We start from the raw sequence: 9559 nt of genomic DNA, 5'->3' as shown, positions 1-9559 counted from the left end.
ATATTTTTACAACCATAAGAGCTCAAATACTAGATACAGCAAGGTTATTTCCAAGCCACAGAGAAATGCAGAAATATAAGCACATTTCTATCGAGCCTTTCTTCCACCATGAAGCTCCTGGCAGTGTACATGCTGCCCAGATTCCAACTTGCTTAGCTTCAGAAAGTGCTTGCATAAAGTTCCCTCAAGACTATGCCCTGTGACCAGAATACACACTGTCCTCAGAACAGTACTATGGAATAAGTGAGCAAGAGCCACTACATCCCTTGGAAAGCAGGCTTATGTGGATCAATTTACATTCACAGCATCTTAAAATGCAGTGATAGCAATTTGTTCAGCAAATCTTGGCTCTGCCAGACATTCTCTCTACGGAAAGGGGGAAAGTTCAGCAGCAGGTGGAACTATGTGCTAAGATACAGCAGGGAAATGTCTTTCAAATGTGTTGCTGCACATTGAAGGAGTTAGATTTTTCTATCCACACTTCAGCATCTGCTTGCTTGTGAATGCAACCAACTTATTTCTAGATAGAAAAACCTTGGACAAGACACTGCCTCCCCTTCTTTGAGAGGCATTGCATGCTCAGGAATAGAAGGCAGTGAATAAAAGGTAGCAGAAGTAAGAGAGATTCTTTATTTCCTTTTATTATGAAAAACCTACTATAACACAGAAATCTTGACTGTAACCTGCTTATGACACTGAGCAGCTTGTGAGATTAAAAACTGTTATTTTTGTTGTTGTTGAAGCCATAGAATCTGTATCTGGTCACATTCTTAAGCTGGAATGGAGGAGGAAGCAGCAGATATTAAAATGAAGCTACTATGCAGGTTATCAGGTTGAACCAAGGTCTGGTGGGAACAATAACTTAGCATAACAATGGCTGATTCCCCACCTCTGCAAATGTAAAAATTGGCTTCTAACCAGGTCTGGTCTCCACCCTTAAGTGAAACATACAAGTTCCTTGATAAGAATCAAGAGGAACTAGGTAGTCAAGTTAATTTTAGGTGGTGTGCTAGGCAGAAAGTCAATAAATGTCAAACTGGATAACTTTACCTAACAGTTGTGGGAATGTTCCCTCAAGGAATAATGCTCTGTCTGCAAGTTGTCTAGAATTTGATATCTTGCACACTATTCTGTAATATATTGGTTGGCCCAATTAAGATTTGCCTTAATCTGGATTTCTGGCATTTTTATTAATTCTCATTTTTACTTTATATGGAATCCAGTACAGTGGTACCTTGGGTTAAGAACTTAATTCGTTCCGGAGGTCCGTTCTTAACATGAAACTGTTCTTAACCTGAAGCACCACTTTAGATAATGGGGCCTCCTACTGTTGCCATGCCGCCGGAGCACAATTTCTTTTCTCATCCTGAAGCAAAGGTCTTAACCCGAGGTACTATTTCTGGGTTAGTGGAGTCTGTAACCTGAAGCGTCTGTAACCCGAGGTACCACTGTACTGTACTCTGATGTGTTCTGCAATATATATGAATCATTCTAAAATATGGGACAACACTTAAAATATGGGGCAACACAAGAAGGTTGCATTTTGTTTAGTTGTAAATAAAATGAGACCAACTGCGAAGCTTTGTGTTTTGATCTGACTGAAGTGCTCAGGAAAGGAAAGTTTGAATCAGCCAAATGCTTAAAAGATCCATTGGGGACCTCTCTGTCATATCTCAGTCACTCCAAATTCATCATAATACTTGCTTGGTTTGTTCTTGCAACGGAAGCACAGTGTCCACAATGATACAGGCTATATGAACTATGTTAACTGATGAATGTTCACCCAAGACTTCATTTTTTCCCAAGTAAGAAAACTGGACATTGTTCTATGGATAAGGAAGTCTCTGTAGGAAGTGAATATGGATTATAAAAAACAGTTGTCATTTTTCCTGTCAAATGCCATCTTGCTGAAAATATTCTATGTTTTACATTGGTGGGTTTGGTAGAGATTCTTCCAGGCTATTACCTTCTTCGAAAGATTCATTATACCAATAAGAAACTGGTATTTCATAATGCTGAAAAACAGGTCTAGAGCAGAAGTCTTTAAAAAAGCAAGAAAGCATCACTTATTCCAGATATTGTTGCATGGCTCTGAGGCACAAATCCACAATTATCCTGGACGCCAGTCGTCTTCACCTAACAGTTGTTGCAAATGGTATTGGAAAGTCATAATTCAATTAATTAAATATAACTTTGTTTTGTCCATTTCAAAAGAGTGAACTGAGTCACCCTCAACCATTATTGTTCGGCTTTACTTCCAATTCTCTGGTTCTGCTGTTTCACTTGATATGAAGCGCCCAGTCAATGCCAACATTTAGTGAAAGCTTCTGAAGGGTCAACACAGAGATCTTGGCATCATATGTGAAAGCCACTGTTTGGTCTTTCCCATCTGCATGTCAACAGAATTAGAAACACACACGTTATATTCATTTTTAAAATCTACTGAAGAAAGACATATATGAAACTCATAAGGCTGATCAAAGCACAACCCTAGGTTACCCCTGCTGCTCTGAAGCAAACTCCTGTACACCAAACAACTCTTACAATAAGAGCTTGTCCAAACCTCCATTTGCCCTGCTGCTTTCTCCTGGGAAAACACACTCTTTAACGCTGAATCGGACCAAATCGCAGCTGGGTTTTCTGCAGATTGCCATTTGTTCTGAATCAGCGATAAAGAGTGGTGAAAGCTGTGAGGCAAACACAAAACTGCTTTCTAGGCATGGGACTAGCAAGTGTGTGGATGAGCCTTTAGATCAGCGGTTCTCAACCTGTGGGTCCCCAGATGTTGTTGGACTACAACTCCCATCATCCTTGAGCTCTGACCTTGCTAGCTAGGGATGATGGGAGTTGTAGTCCAACAACATCTGGGAACCCACAGGCTGATAACCGCTGCTTTAGATCATATCACTGGGGCTGTGTCAAGATGGGACATTAGCTTGCAAATGGGTCATTCAGATCCAATTTTCTGTGTGCACCTTAGGAATGTGAGAGTCCACACATTTTTTGTTATTTCACTCACCATATTCTTTGCTATTCTGCAATTCCTTAATATTTTTGTGTGCCCTGCCCTAGTTAGCTTACAGGATTAAACTGTGGCTTATTTGATTGTAACAATTCTTATACAGCAGCATCACTCAAGTCCTGGAATAATGAAAACAAACTGGGACTGATTAGTGCTCTGAATGAAGTGTGTGCTTTCAGATAATTCCTCTTCTCCAACTGATATCCAATTTCTGCTCAAAACACCTCAGGATCTGATTGCGTGGCTGAAAGGGGGTTGGGATATCAACTCAGTTCTGAACCTCTTCAGGTGTTTTTTCCCAAACCTTCCCAAAAATATCTAGCAGCACAGGAGATGGGAGAGTGAGAGGAAGCAAGGGGACTTCCTTTTGCACAGAGATGCTCGCTGCTTCCTGCTGTCCCTGCTCCACTGAGAGGTCTCTGTGCAGCAGGAAAACCAGTGCCTTAACTGCACCAAAGGACTTTAGAGTGGAAGAATCTTAAGAAGCATCTTTAGATGGTGTAAAATATTTCTGTCTCTTACCATGAATGCTAGCCGTCACAGAAGATGGTTGTTTTTTTATTCCCAATATCAATATCTGCTCAACTACACACTTTGTATGAAATTGCCCCTTTTCATCTGCACACCTGTGAGAATCAAAAGACAGAATCAGAATCTAGAGTATATGATAAAATGGCTATGTCTCATGTGTGTACTATGTATGTTTTCTTCTTTAGCATACTGCCTTGTCAATAATAAAAATACCAGTTTATTTTTTTTAAAGTGTGTTTTGAAAATCTATGGATACGTGAGGGGTATTTGGAAAATAGCTATATTGTGAAGGTTTTGACCCCTAAAAGCAGTCTGTATTTTAAACAAATACTTTAATTAAATAAGTATACCTCTTTATATGCCTCCCCTCCCAAAAGGTTCCTTGTTGGAAATGGTGTGGCATAGTCAGAATCATAACAGGATGAACCATTCACTCTACACAGAGGTGGCTTTAGGGGAGAACAACCAGTTCGGAGTCTTGGGGTCACCTCCGCAGATGCTGCAACTATGATTTAGCATGGAGCGAGAGAGGAGAAGGGACGCTGACATTTGGCATTGTACTGAGTGCCGCTGAAATTTGGGTCCCCAAGATCCTTCCACCATCTGAACTAAAACTCCCATCAACCACTGCCAGTACTGCTAGGAGATGTAGTTTGCAACATCTGGAAGACACCAGATTGGGGAAGGCTTTTACACCCTTTATGGCTTCTGGACTGAGAAACAGACATCAGCAGAGCAAAATTCTCCTGTGTTTCTTACTATCCAATTCTGTAGGATTTGCTGCTCATTCTTTGCACTAATTTGACTGCCAGTCATTTTATTTTCCCCTAAATACTGTAAATTCCGACTATGTTCACTACACCTGGACCATGCCAGAGCAATTGTCATTCACTTTATGTAACATTTCATTACGTTGTGAACAGTGGACAAAATGTATTTCGCCCAGCTCACGGTGTAGTTATTAAAGTATTTCTCATTATTAAACTACCGGCCTAGGATTCTTAACACCGCCTTCTGCCTCTGCTTTTTCAGTGCACATTACCTAGATGAGAAGACATTCTTGTGGAAGGTGAACTTCCTGAGCAGGAACTTCTTCTCGTGGAGATACTGGAACGAATGGCCATCATCCAGATAAAGCTCACCCACTGCAGACTCCTACACAGCAAGAAAAAATGTCAAACAACTAACAAAGCTGTACAGGGTTACTCCTACTAACTGCCGCGTGTTGATTTTTGAATGGTTCAAAACACTTTTGAAGATCTTAAGGCCAATCTATACATTCAGACTAGAGACAGATAATAAATGAGTCCTGTCAGCAGAAGCCATGTGCCGTGGTTAAAGGGACTTCCTCCCCTCCGCTTGCCCTCCCTCAAAATTGGCTCTTGAAAAGAAACAAAAATATGTCACTAACAGTCAAACCTTGGTTGTCGAATGTAATCCGTTCCAGAAGCCTGTTCGGCTTCCGAAATGTTTGATAACCGAGGCACAGTTTCTGATTGGCTGCAAGAGCTTCTTGCACGCAAGCGGAAGCCGTGTCAGAAGTTCAGCTTCTGAAAAACGTTCGAAAACCAGGACACTTACTTCCAGGTTTTCGGCATTCGGGAGCCGAAACGTACGATAATGGAGGCATTCAGAAACCAAGGTTTGACTGTAGTAACCATACACAAGTAGATTTTACTGAAAACAGTTTGTCGGGTTCATGTTTAAATCTGCACAAATTTAAATTAATTTTGAGAGAATGAAATTTGACATGATCTAGTTTAATCTTGGTGTGGGTAGGAGAAAAGGCATGGCTGCTTACAGAGGGAAAACAGGAACCAAGGGCGTAGTGATGACAAAATGGAGGGTCAGAACAGATACATAGCTGGAAATTTCCAGTGGATACATGCACTTTTTAGAAATCTAGCAAAATATACAAAGTAAGTGTGTAAAATATAATTTCACAGTACCTTTGTATCTAAGGCAACACGCAGTTCATATGGAACTTCTACCATCAGTTCTGTAGATTTTCCTACAGAAGTCTTCAATGGTATAACAGTTCCCCCACGCTGCATTACAGGAATCTGCAAACAGGAAAGGACAGAGAAAAATTAAATACAGTAAGCTTCCTTGGAATGAAGGATAGAAGAACAATACACATCCCACAAGCCTGGTCCTGTGCACCTTTCTTTTCTGGAGCAGTTAACCCATCCCAATTGCATAGGTGTCTTATACTTCAGGGAGTAACTGTTTACATATGATGAAACTTAATAGGGCTTACTTCTGAGTGAACATGCATAGGATTTCAGTCTTGGTGACAGCACAACTGACTTGGGTTGCATCCGACACCCTTATATTGGAGTAAAACAATGAAGTAGACACATATAGGAGATTGCAGATATTATATATTTAATATAACAGATTTTGTAACCTCTGAAAGGAAAATAAAATTTCATATTTACTTATACCGTATATTTGAAATTTGCTAAAATCAGACTATTTGTACTGTTTTTCCATAGCCTCGTGTGAAACCGCAATACAGTACCATTTGTGAATGATTTGAAGTTTATTATTTTATTTCATAGTTTATTCTTTTATTTCATGGATGACAATGAATACACTTTAATACACACTTACTTCCGGGTTTTCGGCATTCGGGAGCTGATTTGTTTATCAGCTATGATATTTGAGAACCAAGGTACCACTGTATTGGATGTCTGTATGCTTTTATATGTATATATTTCCAGATAAATGTTGTAATTTAAGGTGGAAGTGTATTCAAAGCCTTCAACCGTCAAGCCTTCAAGCCTATTCTTGCATTAAAATCTACATTACATTCTTGCATTAAAATTATTTCCTCATAGTACCTTCTTAACCTTGTAGATTCAAACATAATTCTTATCTTTGTTGGGTGCATATACAACCCTATCCACAAGTCTTTGAAGCAAGTCCCCCCCCCCCCATTAGTCAAATCAGTGATATAAAAACACAAACGTACAGTGTTCAGTGTGACTGGAATCTTCACTGTGCCATGACCTTCCAGGCGGATAAATTTTCGAAAGTCATACCAGATCTGCAGCAGGATAAACAGGAAAAAGGAAGAACCCTGAATGAGTTCTACAAATTTAGATCCCACATAGGCGCCGACTCCATGGGGCCTGAGGGGGCCCGAGCCCCCTCAAAAATTCGTTTGGGGGACTCTGCCCCCCCAATAATTTAAGAAAATTATTAGTTATATTATGCTTTGTAAAATCACAAAATTATGTTGGTATTTTTTATTTTCCTTGTTTGACAATAGTTACCTTTTAAAATACATTCAGTAATGAGTTAAAACAAAGCCACTCCTGATCTAGAGAGGGGGTGGGGTTGCGGGCTCTCGACCCATCAACAATCTCGCGGGGCTGGTGTCAGCCCCGAGAGAAGTGGGGATTCCCCCTAGCTCATTAATATTCACCGCCCACGGCGGCAGCCAATCGGCTGCCGGAAAGGGCGGGCCCTCACAGGTTCACTTAAGGTCGGGGCAGCCCGGGGCTCGCCCCTTTCGTTCCCCCAGCAGCAGCGGTTTGGAGGTCTTGGGCCCCCCCAATATTTTTTATAAGTCGGTATGGGCCCCCGCCCCCCCAATATTTTTTATAAGTCGGCGCCCCTGAGATCCCACCTCCTTACCTTGTTTAAGGGAAGCCATGACATAAAAGCCTGACAGAATATCAAATCAACCAATAATTCATCAATATCCACACATGTAAAAGCAGTAAGAAAGTGATAATAAAACCACAGTATTAAGAACCCCCTAACCTCAATATTTCCTCCTAACCTCAATTTTTTACACCACTCCAAAAACCAAAAACCAATGGGTTGTATCCAATGCTGCCGTTCTGCTCATGCAACAGACTTCCACTGGTGCAAAGGAACTCTTCTGTCTCATCTGCAGTCCCCCGTGCACCCTCAAATTTTACTCCAGAGGGTTTGGGGACATCTTGGAGCAGATTTTGGGGGAGGCAAAGGGAGGGCAGAGGAAGCAAAAGTTCTGTTGCATGAGTGGAATGCTATTCACGCAATTGCAGTGTGTGCAGTGGCACCTCGGGTTACATATGCTTCAGGTAACATACACTTCAGGTTACAGACTCTGCTAACCCAGAAATATTACCTTGGGTTAAGAACTTTGCTTCAGGGTGAGACCAGAAATCGTGCAGTGGTGGCGCAACAGCAGCAGGAGGCCCCATTAGCTAAAGTGGTGCTTCAGGTTAAGAACAGTTTCAGGTTAAGAACAGACCTCCAGAATGAATTAAGTTCTTAACCCGAGGTACCACTGTATATACAATATACAGTTGCAATTCCAAGGCCTTCACGGGACCTGCATTTCACCCGATGCATGAAGTGTTATGCTGAGTTATGTTACACTTCATGCATCAGATTAAATGTAAGTCCAAGGCTATGAAGAGCTTGGAATTGCAATTTTTAGGAAAGCAAAGCAGCATCTTGAATTGGGACCAGAAGGCAGTGCTGTTGCCACAAGCATGTTTGAGAGCTAGTGGAGAGGGACACAAGGAGCTACCCCACTCATTGCCAAAATCCACCCAAATATCAACCAAAGTATTGAATATGCACAATGCCTGCTGCAGCACTTTCTACAACAGTTTAGAAGCCATTTGGAAACATAGGTCACTGCGGTTGCACCATGAGGGCTGCAACGGAAGGAGTATTAGCCCTTGCAATTTGAGGTCCAACTCCTGCTGACTGTAGACCTGAAGGAGCGTCTTCATCTCCATCGTTCTGCCCGGACACTGAGGTTCAGTGCCGAGGGCCTTTTGGCGGTTCCCTCGCTGCGAGAAGCCAAGTTACAGGGAACCAGGCAGAGGGCCTTCTCGGTGGTGGCGCCCGCCCTGTGGAATGCCCTCCCACCAGATGTCAAAGAGAAAAGTACGGTAACTACCAAACTTTAAGAAGACATCTAAAGGCAGCGCTGTTTAGGGAAGCTTTTAATATTTAATAGGTTATTGTATTTTAGTGTTTTGTTGGAAGCTGCCCAGATATTTTATTTAAAACATACCTGCCTTGCTCTTTGTTGCAAAAAGCAAGTTCATATTGAGTAACAATAAAATATATAAAACAACAGCATAAATATAAATCAGTATAAAAACAAGGCTGATAAACTATTTGTCTGAATGCTGTGCAGAAGCTTTCAGAGGAAGCTAGGTAACTTATTTTTAATTAGATTATTGCTTAGATTAATTTGATTATGGTGAGGGCTGTTTTGTGTAGTCCCAGATGATGTACTTATACCTATTGAAGAAATGCCTAGTAGCCTAACTTTGATTGAAAGCCCCATAGAAACACAAGCATATATAAAAAAGGGAAATAAAGGAACTGATAATAGTTTTCATTACCTCTTGAGGGCCAGGCAGAAAGACATTGACTGCAGTGACTTTTGGTTCAGTGACTGGATACACCAACATAGCATTTCCTGAATTACACAAAGAAGAAAAACGATACTACTATGGGATTATATCATTATTTAGCCATTTGCTGATATTTCTACCATGGATTCAGTATAGCATTTGGAAAAGTAATACCTTCTTTTCTATCAGAGGTGTGACTATGCCAATTTTTTTTTTTTAAAAAAACTTGTCTAGAATATGCAAGGGGTCTTGTTTGAATATGCAAATAGCAGGTTCCTAACAGTCAATCCTTTCTCACAAAACTTTCCAGTGTTCAAAGATGCTTTACAAATTCTATCTAATTTGTCCTCACAACAACCCTGTAGTTTCTGAGGTAGTGATTTGCTAAAGGCCACCCAGGGGGCTTCCTGACTGGGCTGGAATTTGAAGATGGGCTTTTTGTATCCAAACCCAGCCTGCTATCCACAGCATTATAGAGAATAGCTTTGAGCTGACAGAAGTGATTCACATTAATCTGTGAGAAAAATTATTCAACACATAATATAAAATAACTTCAATTCTTTCCTAAGATTAAGAGGCAAAGATTAATAGGAAGGTCTAATCAGAATGCACTCCATAAGGAAATGCT

General features: G+C 40.9%; 1 protein-coding gene across 6 annotated transcripts in view; it reads right to left on the bottom strand.

The window, feature by feature from the left end:
- Positions 1-616: 616 nt before the first annotated feature.
- Positions 617-9559, bottom strand: part of GANC (glucosidase alpha, neutral C) — a 29213-nt gene continuing 20270 nt past the window's right edge. For all 6 annotated transcript variants that reach the window (XM_083746576.1, XM_083746577.1, XM_083746573.1 and 3 more), the window contains exons 19-24: positions 8920-8996; positions 6531-6605; positions 5503-5616; positions 4596-4708; positions 3545-3648; positions 617-2389 (exon numbers count right to left, since the gene is read on the bottom strand). In XM_083746576.1, coding sequence (XP_083602702.1) covers positions 2280-2389; positions 3545-3648; positions 4596-4708; positions 5503-5616; positions 6531-6605; positions 8920-8996 — 593 coding nt within the window. In that variant the 3' untranslated portion in view covers positions 617-2279. The remainder of the gene's footprint in view (positions 2390-3544; positions 3649-4595; positions 4709-5502; positions 5617-6530; positions 6606-8919; positions 8997-9559) is intronic.

Source organism: Podarcis gaigeae (genome assembly GCF_964106915.1).
Source record: "Podarcis gaigeae genome assembly, chromosome: 1".
Classification (NCBI taxonomy): Eukaryota; Metazoa; Chordata; class Lepidosauria; order Squamata; family Lacertidae; genus Podarcis; species Podarcis gaigeae.
This window is presented reverse-complemented; position numbering and strand designations above follow the sequence as displayed.